The sequence below is a fragment of the Lutra lutra genome, chromosome 13, assembly GCF_902655055.1.
Source record: "Lutra lutra chromosome 13, mLutLut1.2, whole genome shotgun sequence".
Classification (NCBI taxonomy): Eukaryota; Metazoa; Chordata; class Mammalia; order Carnivora; family Mustelidae; genus Lutra; species Lutra lutra.
The window spans coordinates 73,432,896-73,458,329 of record NC_062290.1 but is presented as its reverse complement, the minus strand read 5'-3'; the positions used below and the strand labels follow the sequence as shown (position 1 = coordinate 73,458,329).

The window sequence follows — 25,434 nt, the reverse complement described above, 5'->3', positions numbered from 1 at the left end:
AGCCCTGGCTCTGAGTTGTGCGATGCTGTCTTCTGGGTTCTTTCATTAAGCTAGGAGTTGGTGTGTGGCATAGGGACTTTTGCTTCCTCTGGCCAGTAGTACTTGACTCCCACGCCCTAGTCCTTTCAGGTTAACTGTGGATTTTCCTGCCCTTTTCCAGGTACACAGTTCCTCTTAGCATGACCGTGATCTGATCAACAGCTAACTTGACCTGACTCCTGTGTGTGGCACAGCTGTGCTGGGGGCTGGTCACTGCCCACAACTACGGAGCTGCCATGGCTGCTGCCTCCACTTCCACCCCTCTAAATTCACAACCCCAGGTAAGTGATTCAGCCTGGTGTAAGTTTTGCACTAATCTTGATTGCACCAGATATTTAAATTGAGTTTCAGAAGGTGCGTCTGACTCTAGGGACGGGATGAAACCTTGTAATGATCATTTGGTGGGCATTTGGATAATGGTGCTTTCGTGGGGGAGGTGCTGTTGAGTTCGAAGCAGCTGGAACAATGAGCAAGTGATGAGAGAGGACCAGCCTCTGTGCGGTGGGGTTTTCGTTTTCAGTGCTTTGAATGTCTGTCTGTTCCTAGAGGCATCCCAGTCAAGACAGTTGAAGGTAAATCCTGCTGCGTTTCCCTCTCTTGGCTTTTTTAACCACTGAGCCACCCAGGCGCCCCTCTCTCTTGGCTTTTTTTAGGGTTTCAATGAAATAGCTCAGGCCAGATCTCATCTTAGAAGTTTTCTGAATGCAGTCTCATTGTCTGCTTCCTCTAATTACTGTTTTGCCTTGACCCGTTCTAGGAGCTTTGCAAAGAAGAGGCCCCTCCCGAAACTTGTGAACCATAGTCATGCGTTACTTTTCCTGTCCAGTGAACAGCAGTCACGTGGCAAGAATATTGCCGGCAGATTATTTTACAGTCTGATCTATTAGAGTAGTAATTGGACCCTTTCCATTTTAACTGGCAGTGTGGTGTAGTGGGGAAACAGCCTTTGCGAGCGTTGGGCCGGAAGTCACATCCCGATGGTTGGATGGCCTTGGTCATGCTGACCTCGCTCAGCTTCGACCTCTCCTCATGCCACCATACTTTGCGGGATGGTTCTCTGGATTAAGTGATAGCATATATGCGGACACATAGCAGGGGCTCAACAATTAGTTTCCCATCTGCTCTTCCTTCGTCTTCTGCCCCTCCTTTTAGAGTGTGGCCTTCCCCATCTCATTCATGATAATCATTTTTAAGCCAAGGTTAAGAAAAAAGTATACCTTTGAAAAAAGAGCCATTTTGTTTGAAGTTTAAATCTTGGTGATACAGAATGTTTTTCCACACTTTTTTTTGGTTCTGTATTGTTTTCCAGGCCACTGGGTTCTGTATGTATTTCAAGTTAGGGATATGTGGAGGGAAGAGCCAAGAAGCCGGGGGTGGGGGGGTGGGGAGGGGGCAGAGAGCATTTTTACTTCATGTATATATAAGTGATTTTTGTCTCTTCTAAAAAAAGACCTTGGAATTTGTCATCTGGATAAAGTCCTCCTGTTATTTAAGATTTTAAAGCATTTGATATTTTCCAGAAAGTTTATTGTTACCACCATCATGTGTATTTCTCTTTCTGGTAAATGGATCTTGCTTTTCCAGCATTTCATTGACTTGGACTGTTTGGTTTCCATTCCCCTCAGTCGGGTTTTTAGTGCTGCAGAGACCTTGTAAGTGTGTGGTGAGACCGAGCACCCGTTACCCGAGGTCGCCCTGTCAGAGTCCGCTGTGGCGGTCCCCATGCAGCAGCCATTCTGAGCCTCTGGTGAAGTGAGGTAGGCCCTAGCTCCGGTTTTCTGGGCAAGGATTTCAGCCCCTCTGTCTCGATGTTGCTTCCGTCAGCATCTCCCAGAGGAGCATCTTATCGGCATGCCTTTTTGCTCTTACACAAGCTACTATCAGCTGGTAAGCCAGAGTAGTATTTCTCAGTGACTCATTTAATTAAAATGTTTAACACCACCCAAGGTAGAAAGATTTTGTATTGAATACAAACACTTGGGGAAAATATGGGCTCTTGTAAATCCTCTGTGGGAAGGTAAATTGGTACAGTCACTCTGGAGAGTAATTTGATAGCATCTATTAAAATTCTATCCCTTTCCATATACCCTCTTCCCATCTCAGTAACTGCATTAGAAAAACACTTGTAGATGAGCCCAGGGAGACGTGCATTAAGATATTTATTCACTGAAGCATTAGTTGAAGGCCAAGAAGTACAAAACTTTCGGAATATACGATAGCAGAGTGACAATTCAGGCGTGCTGTTATGATTTAAGTACCATGAAGCAATTAGAAAAATGGTAAGTACATATCTCAACACAGTTCTGTCTCCCTAAGATACCTGACGGAGGAAAAAGAAAGTAAAATGCAGACTCATTCAGGAAGGTATCATTCAAACTGTAAACCAAGATCGTATGTTTTTAGGGACGACCGTAGGATACATTAATGTAAGCGCATAGTGAAAAGTCTAGAACATACATTGTCAGTGGGGGATGATGTTTTCCCCCAGAGTGCAAAAATTGGATCTTGGGAGACAGAAAAAGCCCTTCTAAAGTTTAACACTACCTGATGACATCCTGTCCCTTAATATTTAATTTCTCTCATTGGAGAGAATTTAAATATAGTAAGTTTTCTTGTTGAGAATTACTGGGGGCGGGGACGGGAGGGGCAAAAAGTCAAGCCCTGGGATAGATGTTCAAGGGCTCTCCCTGGGTTTAAATCCTGGCTCAGCGTTTACTGCCTGAGCCTGTGGGGGTGGGAGAAAGGTTTCTGCCCTGTGAGGTGCTTCCTTACCTGCAAAATGCACATAAAAATTACAGAGCCAGCTTCATAGGATTGTTTTAAGGATGAAATGAGATAATATGTCTGAAACTTAGAACAAAGTCTGGCGCCGAGTGCTCAGTACACTTTAGTTAATAGTGTTGAGTACGCTCACTGTGGGCAGGCCTGGGGAGTCCAAGAATAAATCAAAGAAACAAGGCTTTTGCCCTGCAGAGTTTAGAAATGTAGTGGGAAATGTGCAGACGGGGAAACAAAATATTAGAGACCAATGTCACACCCGCTAGGATAGAAGTATGGGGACTTTAGCAGAAAAGTAAAGCAGCCAGGAAAGATCTGTAGGATCCGGGAAGGCTTCTGGAGGGAGGACCGCCAGGCTGGGAGCTGATGTGTCCTCACTTTGACAAGGGAGGAGAAGGAGCACGTGTGAATGTCGAATGTCCCAAGGGGAGAGCGAGAGCCCAGCATTTGGGGGTCCGTTCAGGATAGCTGCCATCTGCTGGGGTGTGAGGTGGTAAGCACAGATGTGCTCAAGCCAGCTCTGCCAGCTCCTGAGATCTGATTGTTAACATTTTCAGGAACCGTGCGAGCCCGCTGACTTCATGCTTGTAGCTTGCACTCAGCCGGGGTGGAGTCTTTAACCAGGGAAATTGGCAAACGCAGTCCCTGACTCTTAAGGGCCCATTGTTAGGTATTTATCAGCATACTTCTGGTAGTAGAGGAGGGAGATGGGTTAGGTTACAAGGTCGGAGAAGATTCTTACAGGGCCTCGAAAGCTACATGGAAGAATTAAACATTAGTCTTGAAGCGTGTGTAGCTTTGGAGTCATGGGGCTGGCTTCAGACCCTGACTTTTGATAGTTCTATTGAACAAGTTCATTAATTAATCTCAGTGAGGGTTGCAAGTCCCATTATTCTTAGCATGTGCTGGGAACAAGCGGCCTCGGATTGTTGGAGGAACCCAAGTCCACCTGGAAGGAGTCAGCAGTAAACTATCAGCTTAGGTCCCAGGGAGAGGGAGCTTATGCTCCTGGAGAGCTGCACGTCCCTGGGTCACTTTGTTCCTAGGTCCTCTGGTCTACAGCAGGCCTTCTGATGATCTGTACATCCGTTCTTCACATGTAATTTGTGCTGTCAGATTTTAGTCCCAGGCTGACTTGCCCTCACTCACGAGTCTGTATGGATGTCTACTCTCCCCAGGTTTCTCCAGGTTCAGAGAAGGTGAAAGTAATTGAAATACACGGTCTCCTCAGACAAGGCGAAATGAGCAATTCCTTCCATCAGCCTAGCCTGGTATCGGCTGGCCTATCCACTCGCGTTCTTTTAGACTGAATTCAGGGACCCGTGTAAAGATAAACTCACCTTCGAGTGTGAGAATCCTGACAATCCTTTTCTAAGGCAAAAAAAACAATTGCAAAAAAAAAAAAGAGCTTTTGGTTTTGTTTTCCTCTATTCATTTGGTAACAAAGAGCAATTTTCTAATCAAGGCTGCCTAATACTAGATATAAGCTAATTAATATGAACAAATAGCCTGTGATTGTTTCAAACAATAATAGGGAAGAAAGCTTCCTTTGTCACTTGGGCTGGGGTTGCTGTTTAGTTAGTGACAGAGAGGCCTTGTGCTTTGAAGTGGGACAAGTTTGTATTCCCTGCTTTGCCCCTGACTAGACTGTGAGGCGGATTTTTGTTTTCTCCTGTTGAGAAAGCACCTTGTTCTTACGAAGCGAGATAAATACTGCAGCGAAACCGGGCTAGTAGCAGCAGGAAGACCATGTGTAGCTAAGATACTCCTGTGTTAGTCTAGGCCTTGATAAAGAGTTCCTTGCCCAAGGAAACCTTTAGGGAAATGTTTGCAGACGGGAACACGTTCACCATTAGGTTAAATTAATGTGTTCATATCCTGCAGATATGAGCTTGGGGTGGGGTAGGAAATTAAAAAAAAAAAAAAATCTTGCCACTCTTAATGGCCGGTTTCTGTTTCTAAAATTCTGGTTAGCATTGCTTTAATTGAGTCGCATCCAATGACCGTGGGTAGAGGATGGATTCAAAGTTTTATTTTCCTTTTGATTGGAAGCACTGAGTGGTTCACTACATGCATGAACAGTTTGGCCTATCTCAAGCCCAGGACTGATGTGGAGAATTTCAACGGTATTCCAGTCCCACTCCCTGGGATTCCAGTAAGGGAGGACTCTATTCTAGCCGCATTTTACAAGGTACTTCATTCTGTCATTTGTGAAGTGGCTATCTTGGTTTTAAGCCTGGGAAACAAAGATATTTTGATCCCTGCAAGTGATTTCCTGTAGCTTTCTTTAAAGACATGAGTTTGGGTAGATAGGGACTAGTAGATACCCAGTGTTCTCATGGAACACAAGTAGGTCTCTACTTGTCTCTTGGAAGACAGGTGTTTTTGAACATTACCCAATAGGTTCCTCTAACAAAATCCATTATATTTCCAAAATGTATGTTCTAGAGGTTTCATTTCTGATGTTGGAGACTGGATACTTTTGGATTAAAGCACTTGAATTCCATATTAAGTGGGTTGCATTTTTTTGCCATTGAAAGAAAAGTTTTGAAACTAAAGTTTTTTACGTTTTTAGAACTTTTTATGATGGCAGTTTTCAAACGTTCACAAAAACAAAAAAGAATAGTATAACAGGGGTGCCTGGGTGGCTCAGTGGGTTAAAGCCTCTGCCTTTGGCTCAGGTCATGATCTCAGGGTCCTGGGATCGAGCCCTGCATTGGCCTCTCTGCTCAGCGGGGAGCCTGCTTCCTCCTCTCTCTCTCTCTGCCTGCCTCTCTGCCTACTTGTGATCTCTGTCTGCCAAATAAATAAATAAAATCTTTAAAAAAAAAAAAGAATAGTGTAACAAATCCCAGTAAAGCCATTACCTAGATTTAACAGTTCTTGGTATTTTACCATGCTTGTTTCATTTCCTGTCATCTGGGGAGATGAACCATTGTAAAGCCAATGTTTGACATCGTGTCCTCTCACCGTGACCTTTTGTACATCGGTGTGCATCCCTAAAAATTACTCATGTCTATAACCACAGTACCGTTATCACATTTAACAAAATTTTAAACAACTCCTTAATGTTTTTTTATACTCCTCCATATTCAGATATCCCCAGTTGCTCTTCTAAAAAGTGGTTTTGCAGTCGCGTTATCTTTTAAACACATTGATAGATCCGTTTTCTCTAAGACTATTCCATCACTTTTTAAGGTTTAAAAGGCAGTTCCGTTTCCTCCCTTTATTCTCTAAGTGGGAGGTAGATTGACATATGAATCAGAATATTTCACCACTGAAGAATAAGAAAAAATGAAATGGGGGCGCCTAGGTGGCTCAGTGGGTTAAGCCTCTGCCTTTGGATCGGGTCATGATCTCAGGGTCCTGGGATCGAGCCCCACCTTGGCCTCTCTGCTCAGCGGGAAACTGCTTCCTCCTCTCTCTCTCTGCCTGCCTCTCTACCTACTTGTGATCTCTCTCCCTGTCAAATAAATAAAGTCTTTAAAAAAAACAAGAGTCTTAAAAAAAAAATAGGACATACACTGAAGGCTCCAAAGTAAAAGAATGATTGTAATTGTTAAATTTTCAGTCTCTAAGGGATCACAGACAGCTGGATAGGGCTTTTAGACTAAAATGTAAATATTGGAATTTGAAATATATTTCCAGTGCCACACAGTGAAGACATGGTGTGGTCTGCTTCATCTAACATGGAATTGAGAAAAAAGAGTTCCTGAGCTGAGATACAGGTGAATTTTAGGTCAAATCTCATAGCTACGGCATTTTTTTTTTAAAGATTTTATTTATTTGACAGAGAGAGAGATCACAAGTAGGCAGAGAGGCAGGCAGAGAGAGAGGAGGAAGCAGGCTGCCTGCTGAGCAGAGAGCCCAATTCGGGGCTCCATCCTAGGACCCTGAGGTCATGACCTGAGCCAAAGGCAGAGGCTTAACCCACTGAGCCACCCAGACACCCCGCTACGGCATGTTTTAATATAGGTATCTCTTTTAGTTTTATTTCTTTTAATCTCTAAAATTCAAGTAATATACACTGTGCTCCTAAGTTTTAATGGCAAAATATCTGTGAAGTCCTTTATCTGTTTAAATGGCAAAATATCTGTGAAGTACACTATCAGCTCCTTAGTTAGATACGTGACCTATATTATTTCCTTCCTTTCCCCCCCATAATTATTCTGAGAATTCTTTACAGGGAGAAGGTGGTTACCTCTACAAATGGTGTGTGTATATGATGTGCTTATGTAGTGTGCCAGAGATCCATCAGAGGAAAGCCAAGTTAGATAAACAGTACTGAAAACTCCAGCCTATTGCCAGGAACAAATGCATGCGTAGATAAACACTTAGATTTCCGACTTACTCTGTCTTGAGCCACATTTCTCTTAGAGGTTAAAACTTGTGCTTATATTGCAATTTAAATTCATCTCTGCTCTTTTTTGTGTTTATAAGCTCAGATAAAGCTTGAGAGGATATTTTATTTCAGAATATGAGGGCACATTTTCTTCCCCCCTCCAAACCAACTTACATAAAATAAAGGTGGGGGAAGAGGGATAGGGAGTTAATTATCTCACGTGACAAAAAGTCGTGTGATTTTTAAAAAAGGGTTTTTATTTATTTATTTATTTGACAGAGAGAGAGAGAGAGATCACAAGTAGGCAGAGAGGCAGGCAGAGAGAGAGAGAGAGAGAAGCAGGCTCCCTGCTGAGCAGAGAGCCTGATTCAGGGCTCGATCCCAGGACCCTGAGATCATGACCCAAGCCGAAGGCAGAGGCTTAACCCACTGAGCCACCCAGGTGCCCAGGATCATGTGATTTTTTAAGAAAGATTTTATGTATTTCTTTTTTTTTTTTAAGATTTTATTCATTTATTTGCCAGAGAGGGAGAGGGTGAGAGAGAGCGAGCACAAACAGGGAGCAGCAGGGAGAGGGAGAAGCAGGCTCCCTATTGAATAAGGAGCCCAATGCAGGACTCAATGCCAGGACCCCAGGATCTTGACCCGAGCTGAAGGCAGACACTTAATCAGCTGAGCCACCCAGGCTTCCCTATTTATTTATTTTCTTTAAGTAAACTCCACATCCAGTGTGGGGTTATACTCAATCCAAGAGTTGCATGCCACAGGGACTGAACCAGCTGGGAGCCCCGAGGCCACGTGATTTTACTTAGAATGGGTCTAGGAAATGTTTAACAATTATACCCATTTAGTAAGTTTTGAACTTTAATTCTATTATAGTTAACATATAGTGTTATATTAGTTTCAGGTGTATAATATAGTCCACAATAGTGTACACTGTAGTGTCCAGTATAGTGATTCAACAGTTGTGTCCATTACTCAGTGCTCGTCTTGACAAGTACACTTCTTCATCCCCATCATCGATTTCCCCCATCCCCCCACCCACCTCCCCTCTGGTGACCATCAGTTTGTTCTCTATAGTTAAGAGTCTGTTTCTTGGTATGTGTGTGTGTCTCTTTTTTTCTTTTGCTCATTTGTTTTGTTTCTTAAATTCCACGTATGAATGAAATCATACAGAATTTCTTTCTCTGAATCATTTTGTTTAGCATAATACCCTCTGAGTCTGTCCACATTGTTGCACATGGCAAGATTTCATTCCTTTTTATGGCCAAGTAATATTCTATACACACCACATCTTCTTTAGATACACACACCACATCTTCTTTATCCATTCATCTATATGAGGGCACATTTTTTTTTTTTAAAGATTTTATTTATTTGACAGAGAGAAATCACAAGTAAGCAGAGAGGCAGGCAGAGAGAGAGGAGGAAGCAGGCTCCCTGCTGAGCAGAAAGCCCGATGCGGGGCTCGAACCCAGGACCTGGGATCATGACCTGAGCCGAAGGCAGCGGCCTAACCCACTGAGCCACCCAGGTGCCCCATTGACTTTTCTATTCATATAATGAAGATATCTGGGTACAAAGACCTTTCGTATTTGCTGCTTTTTCTTTCCAATATTTTCTTTCTAATTAGTCTTTAATGATTAATGGAGCTACCTCTATAGTCTTCAAAAAGGATGTGTTTTTCTCACTCTTCTGCCCATTCTGATGCTGTTTGCCTAGTTTCCTTTTCTCCTGCCTAGCTTCTCCAACTATTTTTCTTTGAACTTTCACTGCAGCTTTTCCAGGAATAGACACTAAGGTGGGGCAGGGCCCTGCTGCGTTTCCCAGTGGAGGAGAGCATAATCACAGAGTCCAGATTTCTGTCTTTGGAGAACCGTACCTTGCTATAAGAAGACTGTCATTTAAAGAATCAGCCTTCATCCCCTGTCTGTGATGATACTGCTGTTTCATAATTGCACAGCATCCCTTAAGAACTGCCCTTCAGTTAAACTTATCCCACTTCATAAACGGTAATCCTAGGCAGGCACAGACTGGGAAAGAAATGTATTGTTACCTTCACCTTAGCGTCTAAGACAAAAAGTTTGTGAAAGAGTCATGGAATAGATTGAGTTCTTGAAAGGTTAAGTTGGAAGTAAAGTGACTTTCAGTGATTCAGACCCACTTTGGAAGCAAGAACCTCCAGTCTCAGAGAAAGGAGGGATAGGACATGGTTGAACTAGGTAGCTTCCTGATGTCTCAATATTTGCACTTAGATGAACCTCCACCAGCCAGCATGGGTAAGTTTTGGAGGCTTAGTTGAGGCCTGGAAAGAAGATCTGTTCATCCAGAATCAGCTTTGAGCCCCAACTCTACGGGCTTTGCATATTCCGAAACTCTGTCTAGCATGACCTTAATTGTAGTCGATCAAGTTACCAAAGAAATCTGGAAAAAACAGAGGAGGGGAGGACCCAGAAGAACCCCAGCCCTATGGCTTGTGTTCTGGGTTTATCTCTGACATGCTGGATTGAGTGGGTGACCAGTGGGGACTCAGGACTCCGCAGTCATGGTCAGGCAAAGATCTTCCTACCTCTGTGAGACCCATCAGGGTAGAGACTCAGCTGCTCATTGGCCGTTGTTTCATTCAGGATGAGCTTGGAAAACTAGGATGACACTGAGCTTGCAGATGGGAATTCGGTTCCTTGATAGTGGAGCAAGAAAAGGTGGAAGAAACAAGGAGGCATGATGGGGAATCTGTGAGGATTATGGTTGTAGTTACACTGTGATGTTTAGCTTTTTCAGATGATGTATCAGGAATATACACTTACTCTTAGAACTTTTTTGCATATTTTCCTTAAAATCATTAAAAAACCAATAAAGTAGTGAATGCTGCTGCTTTTGGATGCACTTTTTTTTTTTTTTAAGATTTTATTTATTTGTCAGAGAGAGAGGAGAGCGAGTGAGCACAGGCAGACAGAATGGCAGGCAGAGGCAGAGGGAGAAGCAGGCTCCCCGCCAAGCAAGGAGCCCGATGTGGGACTCGATCCCAGGACGCTGGGATCATGACCTGAGCCGAAGGCAGCTGCTTAACCAACTGAGCCACCCAGGCGTCCCTGGATGCACGTTTTATTGCTTTCTGTATTACAGAAAAAAAAGCAGACGAGCTTTGTAGGAATAAAAGAGTACATAAGTGTAGGTGGTAGAATATAAAGATTTAAATAGGTAAATAATCTGGGTGCCTGGGTGGCTCAGTTGGTTAAGCGACTGCCTTCAGCTCAGGTCAAGATCCTGGAGTCCCGGGATGGAGTCCCGCATCAGGCTCCCAGCTCCACGGGGAGTCTGCTTCTCCCTCTGACCTTCTCCTCGCTCATACTGTCTCTCTCTCTCTCAAATAAATAAATAAAATGTTTAAAAAAAATAAATAGGTAAATAATCTTATTTTTCAAAACTGAGCACCTGAAACTAATATTATTTATCAGTTATGTCTCAGTAATAAAAGAAACCACTGTTAGTTGAGAAAATTATCCAGACAAGCAACGTATAAGTATGTGAAAAGTATTAAGCACCTAAGAAAGTATGTGAAAAGTATTAAGCACCTAAGAATAATAATAAAATAGATGTAAGAGCTCTTTCAAATTACTTACCAAAGTTTCATAGACCTTCGAGAAGACTTGTATAGGTGCTGTGTCAGTAGATTGTAAGACTCATTGATTTGATGTCAGTTCATTGCAAATGCATTTTGTAGATTGAATGTGATCACAATAAAATACTAAATTTGTTTGGAAACCTCACGAGTTCTAACACTTGTATAAAAATAAAAAAGGTCAGGGGTACCTGGGTGGCTCAGTGGGTTAAAGCCTCTGCCTTCGGCTCGGTCGTGATCCCGGGGTCCTGGGATCGAGCCCCACATAGGGCTCTCTGCTTAGCGGGGAGCCTGCTTCCTCCTCTCTCTCTCTGTCTGCTTCTCTGCCTACTTGTGATCTCTGTCTGTCAAATAAATAAACAAAATCTTAAAAAAAATAAAAGGTCAAAAAAACTGATAAAATCTTAAAGAAAAACTAGATGGGAAAAAGTACTTTTCCAGATGCCAGAATTTATAATAAAGTTAAAATGAATAAGGCAATGAGGTATTTGTGTGGGGATAGATAAAGCATCAGGAGAAATAGACACCAGTCCACACCCGTATCGCTGTAAAGAAAAAAAACAAATGGGAACAAGATAATAAGGAAACATTCTACTGTCAGACTATGAAAAAGAGGGGCTAATGGAAAATAATTTTTCATTTTCTTCATGGATGAATGACATACTGTTTTCATCTGTGAGTTCAAGAACATTGTGTTTGGAGGTGGTCATTGATTTATGAATGTCAAGCTCTCTGGGTTACTGAATTCAAAAGTTTCCAGAGAAGGGATCTCAGAGACTGAGTAATAAGTACTCCATCTTTCAAAGTGGGTGGTGTTTTTCTCTCCATTTTTGCAGTTGAGGAAACGGAGCACTGAGAGGGGAGTGTTATATAATTGGCATTTGAACTCCGGTTTCGCTGAGTCTAATATAAGTTTCCAGCCGCTAAAAATCTGTGGTGGCGCCTCCCATTCCCCTTGCTGTCTCCCAGAAATGGGCAATTGAAGGTGAAGTATCATCCCATATCCAGGTGTTACTCTTTAATCACACTGTTGGGCTTGCTGCTACCCTTCCCTCTCCTTCTTCCCGAGCCCTTTTAAATTGACAATGCAACCCATTTGCTGTGACTCCCAACTCCATTAGCTGCGCGTGTTTTTTTTTTTTTTAAGATTTTATTTATTTATTTGAAAGAGAACAAGAGAAAGAGCAGGAGAGTGGGGGAGGGGCAGAGGGAAAAATCAGACTCCCCACTGAGCAGGGAGCCTGATGCGGGACTTGATCCAGGGACTCCAGGATTATTACCGGAGGCAGTCAACCAACTGAGCCACCCAGGCACCCCTGTGTGGTTTTTATTGTTGTTGTTGTTGTTGTTGTTGTTTTTAATATGTCAAGCCTACAGAAAAGTGTAGAGACTGTTACAATACAGTGGTAGATCTGTTACCCAGCCTTGTAAAATTTTAAACATTTTGGTGTAATCCCTTCAAAATCTTTGGGTCTTGAATAAATGAAACAAATAATTACAGATAAAGTTGAAACCCCTTGTAGTCTTTGCTAGTTTAATGAACCTCCCTTTTGGCTCACGCCCGACATGGAGATTTGTCATCTCCCTGCGTGTGTTGGTGGATATATATACATACGTGGGAAAACACAAACGATATTTCGTATTTCTACAAGAAATGCTTCCCAAGAATGGTGTGGTGCACCCACTGCTTTAGTCATCAGCATACATAAAGCTCTCTTTGTTCATTCTGACTGCTTCATAGCATACCTTTCTGTCCAGATTATAACTTACCCGTTCTCCACTTGATGGGCATTTATGTTGCTTCTGATATTTCAATGTGTTTATTTTATTTATCTATCTAAGAGATTGACAGAGAGGAGACAAGAAGAGAGGGAACACAAGCTGGGGACAGGGAGAGGGAGAAGCAGGCTTCCCGTTGAGCAGGGAGCCTGATGTGGGGCTCGATCCCGGGACCCTGGAATCATGACCTGAGCTGAAGGCAGAGGCTTAACCCACTGAGCCACCCAGGCACCCTCGTATTTCAATGTTAAAGAAGAGAGTAACAATGAAAAGTCTTGCGCATGCCTCCTTAGGCACATGTGTGAGTTTTTTCTAGGATTAGAATCTCTCAGTCACGTGTAGGAACATGTCCAACTTGAGTGGCTCCTGCCAAACTTTTTCAAAGCAGTTGTACTAAATTTTACTCCCACTGACAACTCTTGATGTTTTCACACGTGTTAATTGTTGCCAGCCTGATGGACCTAAGTTGCATCTGACTGCACTTTGTATGTAACTTTTTCTGATTCCTTGAAGACCAATTACCTTTTGGTGTGATTATTGGCCATTAAGGTTTCCTCTTCTGTGAATTACCTCTCCTTAGCTCTGCCTGTTCTATTATTGGATTGTTTGCTTTGTACATTTCTCTGTAAGTCTTTTTTGTGGACATTGCCAGAATTTCTTCTAGTCTTCGGCTTTTCATTTTGCTAATTATAAGTTCTTTGCAGCATAGAAGTCTCGGGTTTCTAATTAGTCATATTTTGTCAATGTTTTGGCCTTGTTTGGAAAAATCTGTTTATGGGTTATAAACATAAGTCTTTGTTTCTTCTAAAAGTTTTAGAGATTTATTATTTTTCACACATGTCTTTATATTACCTGAAATTGATTTCTGTGTATGTGGCATAATCAATTTATTTTATTTTTTCATATAGAGGAACAGTTACACCATTTTCTCCATTGATGGGTAAAGCATGTCTCTTATGAAATTTCTGGCTCGCTATTCCATTGGGCCATTCATGATTTTCTGTGACAATGTCTTAACTACTATGACTTTAAAAATGTGGCGCATCTTATAGGACAACTTGTCTTCCAAGTTACCTGGGTATTCTGATTCTTGTATACCTCCATGTCAATGTTCAGGGAAACTGTCAAGCACCATGATGAACCCTTTGGGATTTTTCATTTTATTGCACTGAATTAATATATTAATAGCAGGAATATTGACATCTTAATATCTTTCTCTGGCCATAAAATATTTTCTCTGTTTAGGTTTACTTGTAAGTTTTGAATATTTAGGCTTATTCTTAGGTACATTAGAAATTTTGTTCTTGTAAATGAGTTCTTAAAATAATGAAAAAAATACTTTTTCTGGTGTTTGTAGAAACACAGCTGATTCATGTGACTTGATGTTTAATCTAACAAATTGGCTAAGCCCTATTCATACTGTCATCTTTGCATTTTCTATGTAACTGATTATCTCATTTGTGAAAAACAATAAGTTTTTCTTTTCCAATTCTTTTTGTTTTTTGTTCTTACTGTTTGGCTATGACCATCAATACATGCTAAAAAAGCATTTGGTAATTTGTTTCATTTCTGTTTTTTTTAATTAATTAATTTACTTATTTTTTAAGATTTTATTTATTTATTTGACAGAGAGATCACAAGTAGGCAGAGAGGCAGGCAGAGAGAGAGGAAGGGAAGCAGGCTCCCTGCTGAGCAGATAGCCCGATGCAGGGCTTGATCCCAGGACCCTGGGATCACGACCCGAGCCGAAGGCAGAGGCTTTAACCCACTGAGCCACCCAGGTGCCCCTCATTTCTGTTTTTAAAGGGAATACTTCCATCAACAGCGACAATTGCCATGGATCTTTTATCAAGCTAAAGAAGCTCCCTTATAATTCTACATTGCCATATTATCATGAAAGGGCTCTATAGTTTGCCAAATACATTCTTCTCATGTCTGTTGAGATAATCATTGGCTTTTTTTCTTTCCTCGAATTTGTGTGGTGAATTGTATTATTAGATACTTAAATGTTAGATCATCTTTGCATTCTGGATTAAACCCTATTTATTCTTGAATTATAAAATTATATTTGTATATTATATATGATATATAATTATATGTATGTTCTAATATCACTATAATATATAAATACATAAATGTCTAATATACATTAGGAATATATAATGTATTTAGAAGCTCTTATTTATATTCCTAAAAAATATTGACTAATAATTTCTTTTGCTCTTAGTTTCCTTGTTTGTTCTTGTAACAGCTAGGCTGCTTCATACAAAGATAGCCAAATAGATTTTGAAAATATAGAACCAAAACAGGAGGGGTGCCTGGGTGGCTTAGTCAGTTAAGCATCAACTCTTGGTTTTAGCTCAGGTCATGATCTTGGGGTCATGAGATGGAACCCCATATTGGGCTCCACAGTCAGCATGGAGTCTGCTTGGGACTATCTCTCCTCCTCCCTCCCCTCCTCCTGCTTGTGTGCTCTCTCTCTCTCAAATAAATCTTAAAAAAAAAAAAAACCCAGTGATATCAAGTATTTTAGGTAGGTTTAAAAACAAATGGAAGTAGAATGCTGAGCGGCAGTAACACATAGGATGGGAGCAGAGGCATTGGAAGGAAAGCTTGCATCAGGGGAAGGAGATCATCTTTAGACTGGATGTCAGGTATGCATGTTAAATCTGATAATCTGATAATCTTTAATCTGCTGTGCTTGGGACTAATCCTGCTGTGGACTGTTCTGCTGGTTCTCACATGTGGTATTCCTCGTGTGTCCTTGTTCTTTTGGTGATGAGTTTGTCTTTGGTTTGGCTGCCCTCAGGTCTGGCCTTCCGGAGAGGTTCGCTGCTTGCTAGTGCCAGGCAAATGTGCAGCAGGAGGAAGGGGGTGGGGATATCGCACACCCAGGACCATGGTTTGTGGTCATTCTCCTGTGACTTCACAAGACTTGGCAGGTAGTTGAACTTCAGATCACGACTATATGTGATTTATAGGCTTGGGGTCATGACTCAGAAGGGAGACTTTTTATCTATTTCCTAGCCTGGAGCCTAAACTGAGATAGATAGACTTCCTTGTTTTCCCCAGTGCAAGTGGGTAGATTATACACACACACACACCCCTGCACTCTTTTACTGATAAGGGATCTTCAAGCCTTCTAGCTTAGTGATTGTTCTTAGTTTTAACTCACTGCCTCCATCAAGGCTCAGGGCTCCTTTTTCCCCCAGTAATATTTAATGCCCTGTCTCCGTAATCTGACAGTGTGCTACTGGGGCTGCCTGTCACCTTGGCTTGTGGTTCCCTTTTAACTCAATAATGAATTGAAAAGAGTATTATATTTTCTCCATAACCTCTGAATCCTTTTTTTAATTTTTTAAAAGAATTCCTTCCTCTTAGGACCAACTCAGCATTTTCTTGTTGGAAATTTGATGAGTATAATGTTCCCCACTTTATCTCTGCCCCTTGCAAGGGGCTGTAACAGATACAGAGTATTTTTACTGGGGTGCAATTTGCTTTCAATGGTTTCTCTTTACATAGGTACATCTCTTTTCATGTACATTGTTACTTTATAAGAAATAGCATTTTATGTACCTTTTCAGGTAAACTTTCAAAAATCTTATAGTTGGCTTATTCTGTACCTTTGGTAATAATTCTAGCTTTCAGGAGTGCAGGGGTGATTCAGTCAGTTAAGCATCTGGCTCATGATTTAGACTCAGGTCATGATCTCAGGGTCATGAGATCATGGCCCACGTAGGGCTCTGCTCTGAACGTGGAACCTGCTTGAGATTCTCTCTCTCACCATCTGCACACCACCCCCCCCCAAATTATAGTTTTCAAACATTTTTTGTTTCTATCAGCATTGTTTTGTGGACCATTTTCTAGTTCTAGTGGCAGATCCTTTCACTTTTTGGTTTCTAAGTTGAGGCTCTAAATGGGGTGAGAATTATTTTTCTTCATAAAGATGGCATTTAATTCTGTGCTCTTTTCTGATTCTTCTTCCCTCCCTCCCTCCCTCCCTCTCTCTCTTTCTTTCTTTCTTTTTTTGGAAGGGGGAAGAAATGTATAGAAGGCCTGATTATTTTAGATTGAGGAACTTGAATTTAGGGGCCTTAGCATTCATACCTTGCTTTGTAAATAAAAGAATCACCAATCTGGGCAGTTACGGGGCTTACTGAAGACACATTAGCTCTCCCCAGCGTCAGAATCAGGGAGAAGCATTCACTCCATTGTTTTACTTTAGCAGAGATGGGAAACTAAGCTTGATGTATATCTTACGACTGGTCCTTTATCCAGTGTGGAGTAAAATCTCCATTTTAGAAGATCAGTTGCACACACACTTTTTATCTAAATAGTTACTAAATCACAAAGGGTTGATTACCAGTCTGAGAGCTTGTGCTATGTGTTGTTCTCTTTTCAACCTGGCTACAGGTGGAAATGACTACATTATTGTCTTAGAAAATCACATTGTGTGGACTGTGAGGGGATGTGCAGCAGGCACCAGGGGTATCATTTCGGTACCCCTGTAAGCCATAGTGCCGTGCAGTGCCCCACCCCTCCCTGGCATTCTCTAAATGTCTGTGAGTGTGTGGACAAGTCAATGAGGTGCATAGTGAAGATGAACACCGTATGTGGCTCCTTAGCATTCAGGCTTGGTGGAATTATTATGACTTCTTTCGAGATCACATGATAGGGGGTGAGGTAAACGTCTCAGATTGGGAACATCTGCTGTGCAGGGCAGCCAAGAGGCCTCCCTCCACCCCATCAGCCTGAGATGTAATTGGTGGATGTGAAAAGGGCATGAATGGGGACTTCTCTTTTTAGCATCAAGGACAGTATTTTCGGAATAAAATAATCCTGTTTTATTTACATCTTTGTTCCTTGAACGTTGCAGAATTCTGCAACTTCTCTGATTACAGAAGAATTTCTGACTGTAGTGATTTGGATTTAGCACAATAAACTTTTTTTTTAAGATTTTTATTTATTTGACAGATAGAGATCACAAGTAGGCAGAGAGGCAGGCAGAGAGAGAGGGGGAAGCAGGCTCCCCACTGAGCAGAGAGCCCGATGCGGGGCTTGATCCCAGGACCCTGGATCATGACCTGAGCCGAAGGCAGAGGCTTAACCCGCTGAGCCACCCAGGTGTCCCTAGCACAATAAGCTTTTTAAAAGTGTTGAGTTTCATCTGATCATATTTTTGTTTTCCCTAGATTTTTTACGAACGATATGATAATTATTCAATGAGGTGGTTTTTTTTTTTTAATTTATTTATTTGACAGAGAGAGATCACAAGCAGGCAGAGAGGCAGGCAGAGAGAGAGGAGGAAGCAGGTTCTCCGCCGAGCAGAGAGCCCGATGCGGGGCTCGATCCCAGGACCCTGAGACCATGACCTGAGCCGAAGGCAGCGGCTTAACCTGCTGAGCCACCCAGGCGCCCCTCAATGAGGTGGTTTTTAAACGTTTTTGAAAATTACTGTTATGACTGAGGTAGCACGTCTTGATTCTTGAGAAAGAAGAGAAAATGAATGTTTACATTCTTCTCCCTCATTTCAATGCATTGTAGTCCAGGCTCTTCTTGATAAAGTGATTCTAATTCCAGATTAAGTTATTTTTATAAGTACACTGTCAAGTCTTACTTTTGATATTTGCTTTAAGTTTTAGAACCACATGGAGAGCAGTGACTTAGGCACCTGTGTTCCGGGGTTTTCCATGGTTGCTGCCACTGCTTTTGCTCTGTTGTGTTTTTTAGGCAGGAAATGTAGATGATGTTCTTTGTGACCTGCCACATTTCTGAAACTGTTGTATATTATCCTCATGTGGGAACATCAGTATAGTTGGTTGTGGAATTTATGGACTTCATTTTCTCTAGTTAATGGAGATTTAGTTTGCTTGTGTTCTGTCCTTTGGAATTCTGTCGCAGTAGCTTGGCAATACCCTATTTTGTCTCTCTTTCTCTAGGTATTTGATTTGTTGGCTTTTTGTTTATTTTTTTGTTTTTTCTTTTTATACCTAAAGAATTTTTATCTTTACCCTTGAGATTGCAAAATCTAACCAAGTTATATCTAAATTCTGGTTGCTTTTAATGAACTGTTTTGTAATTTACACAAATGCAAACCAGTAATCTGAGGTCTTTCTTCTTAAGCGGTAACTTATGTTTCAAGCTATCTTACTCAGCTTTGTCCTGATCTTTCTTGGATTCCTAGTAACTAGATGTTTCCCTCTATATGCCTCCTTCCCTTTTACTCTTGTCATCTCTGATCTTCTCTGAGTGCTGAGTGAATTTCTTCAATATGTCTTCAACTTGCCATTTCATGTTTTCTGGAATTTTCAACTTTGTTTCATTGTTTGAATTGCTGATTTTAATTCAGAAGTTGTTTTTCATCTTTGGTGGGCACAATAGCGGTTTTCAAAGATGTCCATTACTTAACCTCTGGAACCTGTAAATATTCTACTTTACTAGACAAGTTGTGATTCAGTTAAGGATTTTGACATGGGGAGATGATCCTAGGTTATCTGGGTAGTCTAAGTGTAAGCACAAGGGTCTCTAAATGTGGAAAGGGGGAGTGGATGGGAAGGGTAGGTGTTAGAATGATACAGTGTGAGGAAGACTTGATTGGCTGTTGCTGGCTTTCAGGGAAGGGGGCCAAGAACCAAAGGATGTGGACAGTCTCTAGAAATTGGAAAAGACAAGAGAAAGTCACTGTGCAACCTTTGGAAAGGAACACAGCTCTGCTCACACGTTGATTTTTGCCCAGTGAGAGACCCACTTTGGACTTCTGACCTCCAGGAGTACAAAGTAATAAATTTGTATTTAAGCTGTGTGGTGATTTATTACAGTAGCAGTAGGAAACTACAATCTCCATGTAGTTTTTACTGTTTCTTTGTTTTGTTTTTTGTGTTTACCATGGCTTGTTCTGTTTTCAGTGCTAGTACCCTAACAAAGTACTTTGAGAATACAAATCAGAAATGTCCTATAACTTAATCTTTTTCTTTTAACCTCCCCTCCTCCCCCAATAAATTTGCTCAAGGTGGGTATTTTCTATTCTTCAGAATGGTCCTCTCCTCTGAGGTTGTATTTTTGTCTTACTGTATTTGATTTTTTTTTTCTGTTTGCTGTATTGTTATAAGCATGACTGCCTGAATGTATTATAGTCCAATCATAGTTGAGTTAGATTCTCCCTGAGCTTGATTTGGGTTTCTGCCTAAGTCCCTTGGGTCCTGAAGAAGTGAGAAAGCCGGTTGACTCTACCCCGTTGGTGGCTTTGTTGGGGTCACCTTCACTTATACTCCAGGCCTCCTTTTTGCAGATGAAAAGAGAGGAGATTTCATTCTTCTTTCAGTTCAGTCCTGTTACCCTCAATTCAGCTGACATTCCCTCTTTTTCTCAGGTATATTCTATCCTTACTATTTCCATTCCAGGCATATTTTGTGCTGTCTTAATATTTAGCTTGCAATTTTTATGAAATGTTAAGTTCTTATCCAGAATTCTCTTGATACAGATAATAATAATCTAGCTCAGTTTTCTTATTTCACAGATGAGAAAACTGGGGTTCAAACAGTCATGTAAGTTATGTCATTAAATGTGGTCTGGTGTTTACAAAGTTGGAACACTGTGAAATACTGTGTGCTTGGTGTTTGATTTAAAAATGGATTTGTCCAGAGAAAGTAAATGGTTATAGGGGCTAAAGGGAAGAGAGAGTTTTGCATTTCTAGTTAGAATTTATATTTTTGTGTATTGTATGTCTTTGCAGAGAGGAAACTTGTAAACAATTCTGGAATTTATTAATGCAACCAACATATAGTTAGCATCCAATCTAACAGTTGAATGCTGTACAACAATGAACAAGAAAGTTAGGATTTCGGCTCTCATAGGGTTTATGGCCTATTATGAGGAAGTGTTAATTGAGCAATTATTATACAGTGTGCTGAGTGTTATTGTGGGATAAATGCAGGGTACTGTAGCAGAAAACACCTTGCCTAGACTTGGGAATGTCTAGGGAAACTGACAGTTTCCTTTCTGCATGAAGAATGAGAGCAAGGGAGCCAGGTGAAAACTGGGGGATTATTGTTCTAGGCCAGTGGGAGTCAAGGTGTGGTCTCTGGACCGGCAGCATCAGTATCACCTGGGGACCAACTTTATATCTGCCGAATCAGTAATTTTCAGGATCTGGCCAGCAGTCCATGTTTTAGAAACCCTCCAAGTGATCTTGATAGAAAAAAACCACTGTTCTGAGAAGCAGAGATGAGGGAGAGCACATCACATTACCTAGAGCTAAAGAAGAGGGCTGGAAGTCATTAGCAGTGTGGGTTGAGGCTGGAGGTCAGGTGTAGGAGTTCACAACACTTGGATGGAAGGAAGACCCCTTCCATTGTAACAGAAGAGGAAGAAAGGATGGATTCTTGAATAGGTGATTTTGTTTTTCATCAAAGAGAACAGTAGGTAAGCTTAAATTAGCCACTGTGGAGACGAGGGAGAATGATGGGAAAATCAAACCCCTTGTGCTCCTGAAGTCTCCACTGAGGTTAGATGTCATGAATTTAGATCAGAAACAATCTCCCAGATATGTCAATTTTCTTGAATGTTTCTCAGAAGCCTTGGTATAGATGTGGAAGTGACATCCAGTTGCATTCAGCCAAGACTGATGTTATTTCAAGAGACTGGTCATGGAAGGGCAGTGAGGCAAGTAGGCTAAAGGAGAAAGGTCTCTTCTTCCTTATCTGAAGTTAAAATATTCAAGGTCTGAAAACTGAAGACTTTTTCATAATTCACTTAGTGGCAATACCTCAGAATGAATTTATGTGAGGTTATTTATAACTTTTATTTATCAAATTTAATGTATATGTTAATATATTTTGCTATAGAAAATAATGTGTATGATTATGGAATGAGGCTTCAAATTTTGTTGGGGGATATTTTATCATCTAAGGATTATCTACTGTGTAACTGTTCTTAAAACCAGAAAAAAAAAATTGAGTTTTGAAGGATCTGACCTCAGAATCTTCAAGGAGAGAATGTATTTCTGTCTTAGCAATAAAGAGGTTGAAATGTATACTATGAAATCTAAGCTGTATAGGAAAAGGGAGAAGATAGCAAGAGTATCCAGTGGGGAAAGGTAGGATGTGTAAGGAAATAGATGACTTCAAAGAATTGATGTATTGGGGATCAAATGAGAAAATTGGAAAAATGGCAGGTGTGGTGAGTAATTAAAGTGTATAATTTATTTCCAAAGGCAGATAGTTCTGAGTGGTTACAAAGTTCAGGGTGTGACCATGGGAGTGGGCAGCTGAGTTATAATGAAATAGAAGGTCATTAGGGATGGGGTCAAGAAACTGAGAGGCAAGAAAATTAGATGAAATAGCCAGAGGACTGGCATGATTTGGGGTAGAGTGGGACATGACAAACCAGGTTCTCAGATCTCCAATAATGAGACTTTTTGGAAAGTAAACAAGATTACCAAGGTGTGTAAGACAAGGTCTTCACTCTTTTCTTGGGCCATGATCTCCTTAAGAAACAGACAGTTGATAAATAATGATATACATGGTAAGGGTAATGATAGAAACATGATCTAAAAGGTCTTAAAGTCTAAAGGAGGAGAGACTAAATGTCTGGTCAAGTCAGAATAGTAACCATTTAATAAGCATTTTACACTCTTGTAATGTTTGTTGTTTATTAAAATTTTTGTATACCCTATGGATATTCAGTATAACATTGGATCAAAAATAGTGGTTAACACTGTCATATTTGCTAAGTCATTGGTTAAACATAAAAGATAAAAAGTTAGGATGTGAGCTGTCTTTAAATAATTTCTGATTCTAGGAGTCTCAGACAAACTCAAGGCTTTAGGAGAATCACTTATTCTACTTGATGTGTAATTTTCACATTTCTATTTTATGTTACTATTTATTTTCTAATTTTAATCATTTTATTGACTACCTATATTATGTTATAAACTTGCTCAGCCTCTTTAGGATTCAAGTGAGTATAATTAATAAATGAGTGTATTCTAATTGATGAAAAATAAGAACACATAATAAAACATCCTTACTTCACATTTTGGAAAAACCTAAAGTACACTTCACTTTTTGTAGAGCAGAATCAAAGTGTCAACTACATTTTGGATTACATTGGAGGTTACATTAGGTAACATATTTTTTATGTCCTGCGAAGAGAAAAAAGTTCTCCAACGTCATAGATTGGTTGACAAATGCTATTCTGGGGATAAGGAGTCATGGGGGTAGACAGTGTTGACCACAGGAATGTCGAACAGCAAATGCTGGCTTTGGGCAGAGCAGCTTTGATGCATGGTGACCTCTCTGAAATGTTGGTACTGATGGTCCTTGCGGGGACTTGCATTACAAAGTGTTTGTCACAGATCGAACATACTATGTGAGAACAGAAATGCAGAATAATGGTGCAATAATACCCTATCTATAAACCAACTGTGTTTACAGATTCCCTAAATAACAGGTCAATGTAGGTTTTACGATGGTAAATACTCCAATTGCAATCTCTGCTCAATTTTCATCTGTCTCATGTATTTTAAGCAAGATTTCTGGGCCATGTGGCTTTTCTAGTAGACTTCAATGACCTGCTACCACTAAGCACAGACCTTGTCATTTATTTCATTCCAGCTGTCTTTAATCTTGAGGACAGTAAGACACTAAAGAGCCTTGGGTTTTCAACATAATAATAGAATGTTATGCTGGGTCAGATTTTCAGATTCTTTGCCTGTGCGTGTGTGTGTGTGTGTGTGTGTGTGTGTGTGTAGGTTTTCTTTTTCTTTCTTTCTTTCTTTTTTTTTTTTTCCACATTTACCATACTGTACATCTTTAAATTTGGATCTGTGGTTTCTTCTTTCTTTTTCATCTTCCTTTCTCTTTTAGTTCACAGCCATGAATGAACCACAGTGCTTCTACAATGAGTCCATTGCCTTCTTTTATAACCGGAGTGGAAAGTATCTCGCCACAGAATGGAACACGGTCAGCAAGCTGGTGATGGGACTTGGAATCACTGTCTGTATCTTCATCATGTTGGCCAACCTACTGGTCATGGTAGCAATCTATGTCAACCGTCGCTTCCATTTTCCTATTTATTACCTAATGGCCAATCTGGCTGCTGCAGACTTCTTTGCTGGGTTGGCTTATTTCTACCTAATGTTCAACACAGGACCCAACACTCGGAGACTGACTGTCAGCACGTGGCTCCTCCGCCAGGGCCTCATTGACACCAGCCTGACAGCATCTGTGGCCAACTTACTGGCTATTGCAATCGAGAGGCACATTACGGTTTTCCGCATGCAGCTCCACACCCGGATGAGCAACCGGCGGGTGGTGGTGGTGATTGTGGTCATCTGGACTATGGCCATTGTCATGGGCGCTATACCCAGTGTGGGCTGGAACTGCATCTGTGATATCGAAAATTGTTCCAACATGGCGCCCCTCTACAGTGACTCTTACTTAGTCTTCTGGGCCATTTTCAACTTGGTGACCTTTGTCGTCATGGTGGTTCTCTATGCGCATATCTTTGGCTATGTTCGCCAGAGGACTATGAGAATGTCTCGGCATAGTTCTGGACCCCGGCGGAATCGGGATACCATGATGAGTCTTCTGAAGACGGTGGTCATTGTGCTTGGTAAGTTTTGTCTTTACCGTTAACTTATTTTATGGAATATCATTGTCTTTATATAAAACCGTATTTATAATAGTGGTAGGCAAATGAACATACAGGAATTAAAAGGGGGATGAGGCACTTTATAACAGATGTCTAGGATGAAGTCAGCACACAGCTCATCCTACAGTTACAGAATTGGTTTTGGGGAAATGTCTCAGTGATGTGCTATAAGTGATACAATGTGAAAGAGGTCATTAATGAGTTTAGCTATCAAATATTGAAAATACCAGCTTTCAAAGGGTTTCCTTATAGCCCAAATCATGTTATTTTTGCCTTGTGGTCTCTTTATTATAGATATTCAGAAAGTAAGTGCTTTTATATAATATGAATATGCTTTCACATATAGTTGTTTTTCTGAGACTCTAAATAAGTTATCTTCCACATTCTGTAGTTGTAATAACAAATATGGAGGTAAACATGCTAAGGTTTTGTATAGATTTGCTGCACAAAATAGCACTTCTGTGACCATCTTAATGGAAACTTATGTTTTCATTAAGTTTCTGTTTTTAGTGGCAGAAAATTTTATTTCAAGGTGAAGAGGAAGATTTTATTTCCCATACATGCCAGTAACTTCTGCCTTTCACTGTTGTTTTTCTTAGATGTAAATGTATGGGAAGGATCAGGGGAATGTATTTATTCATTTATGTACTCAGAAAATAGTTCTGAGTACCTCATATGTTCCAGACCCTGTGCTGACTCCTGGCCATGTACCCAAGAAGACAAACACAGAACATTTCTTTTTGAGCTTAGAGTACCTGTTTTAAAAGTTCACCCAGCGAGGGGTGCCTGGGTGGTGCAGTAGGTTAAAAAGCTGACCTTTGGTTTTAGTCTGGGTCATTTTGGGGTGGCGAGATCGAACCCTGCATTGGGCTGTGTGCTCAGTGTGGAGTCTGCTTGGGATGGTCTCTCCCTCTCTTCACTCCCCCACTCTTTTTCTCAAATAATAAATCTTTTTTTTTTTTTAATAAAAAATAGAAGTTCACCCAGTGAAAATTTGTTTAAATAATTACCCTCTTGAATTACATTTTTTCCACAGACTACATTCAGATTAATGTTTGATCACCATTTGAAAATATCTAAAAATCTTGAGCATTTCATCTTTTCCCGTGGAAATTCACTGGAAAGTTCCTGTAATGCTCATTGCACCAATTTGTAGAGCAGTGTTGAATGAGTGTAACTTGGATTGTGTGGCTCCTTGGAAACTCTGGGACTCCTATTAATC

The 25,434-nt window shown here is 40.8% G+C and overlaps 1 protein-coding gene across 2 annotated transcripts in view; it reads left to right on the top strand.

Moving 5' to 3' along the window:
* LPAR1 (lysophosphatidic acid receptor 1) overlaps nucleotides 1-25,434 on the top strand; it is a 135,572-nt gene that overhangs the window by 56,526 nt on the left and 53,612 nt on the right. Inside the window, exons 2-3 of one of the 2 annotated variants that reach the window (XM_047700531.1) lie at nucleotides 161-320; nucleotides 23,426-24,173. In XM_047700531.1, coding sequence (XP_047556487.1) covers nucleotides 276-320; nucleotides 23,426-24,173 — 793 coding nt within the window. In that variant the 5' untranslated portion in view covers nucleotides 161-275. Of the gene's footprint in view, nucleotides 1-160; nucleotides 321-19,198; nucleotides 19,338-23,425; nucleotides 24,174-25,434 lie in introns of those variants that run through there. The other variant, XM_047700530.1, reaches the window with a different exon arrangement.